The sequence below is a fragment of the Rhincodon typus genome, unplaced genomic scaffold (assembly GCF_021869965.1).
Source record: "Rhincodon typus isolate 14 unplaced genomic scaffold, sRhiTyp1.1 hic_rhity00000330, whole genome shotgun sequence".
Classification (NCBI taxonomy): domain Eukaryota; kingdom Metazoa; phylum Chordata; class Chondrichthyes; order Orectolobiformes; family Rhincodontidae; genus Rhincodon; species Rhincodon typus.
This window is the reverse complement of record NW_025965968.1, coordinates 8236-8610: the sequence shown is the minus strand read 5'-3', so window position 1 is coordinate 8610 and position 375 is coordinate 8236. Positions and strand designations below refer to the sequence as shown.

The window sequence follows — 375 nt, the reverse complement described above, 5'->3', positions numbered from 1 at the left end:
CGGAGAGCGCGCAGGCAGGCGGGACGGGCGGACAGCGCGCAGGCAGGCGGACGGAGAACGCGCAGGCAGGCGGACGGATGGAGAGTGCACAGGCAGATGGAGAGCGCGCAGGCAGACAGACAGACGGAGAGCGCGCAGACAGAAATCAATATTGACAATCTAATCTTCCGTAATTGTACACAAAAAAGGGGAAGGATAGAGTATGTAACGCACCGTGACCCCCTCCCCAACCCCGGTGACCTCACCAGCCTCTCACCGTGTCTGCCTGGTAGGGTGGGAACTTATCGACGAGAGCTTTACCCCCCGTTGGCACCGTCTGGGGGGTATAGTATCCGTTGACGATCAGCTCGAAGTATTTCATTCGCTGCTGCCCTG

General features: G+C 59.5%; 1 protein-coding gene across 1 annotated transcript in view; it reads right to left on the bottom strand.

Annotated features, from left to right (window-relative positions):
• Positions 1–241: 241 nt before the first annotated feature.
• The window catches only part of LOC125488312 (histone-lysine N-methyltransferase SETD1A-like), a 6099-nt gene continuing 5965 nt past the window's right edge, over positions 242–375 (bottom strand). The window contains exon 3 of the mRNA XM_048621263.1: positions 242–372. Within this exon, the coding sequence (XP_048477220.1) occupies positions 242–372 (131 nt within the window). The remainder of the gene's footprint in view (positions 373–375) is intronic.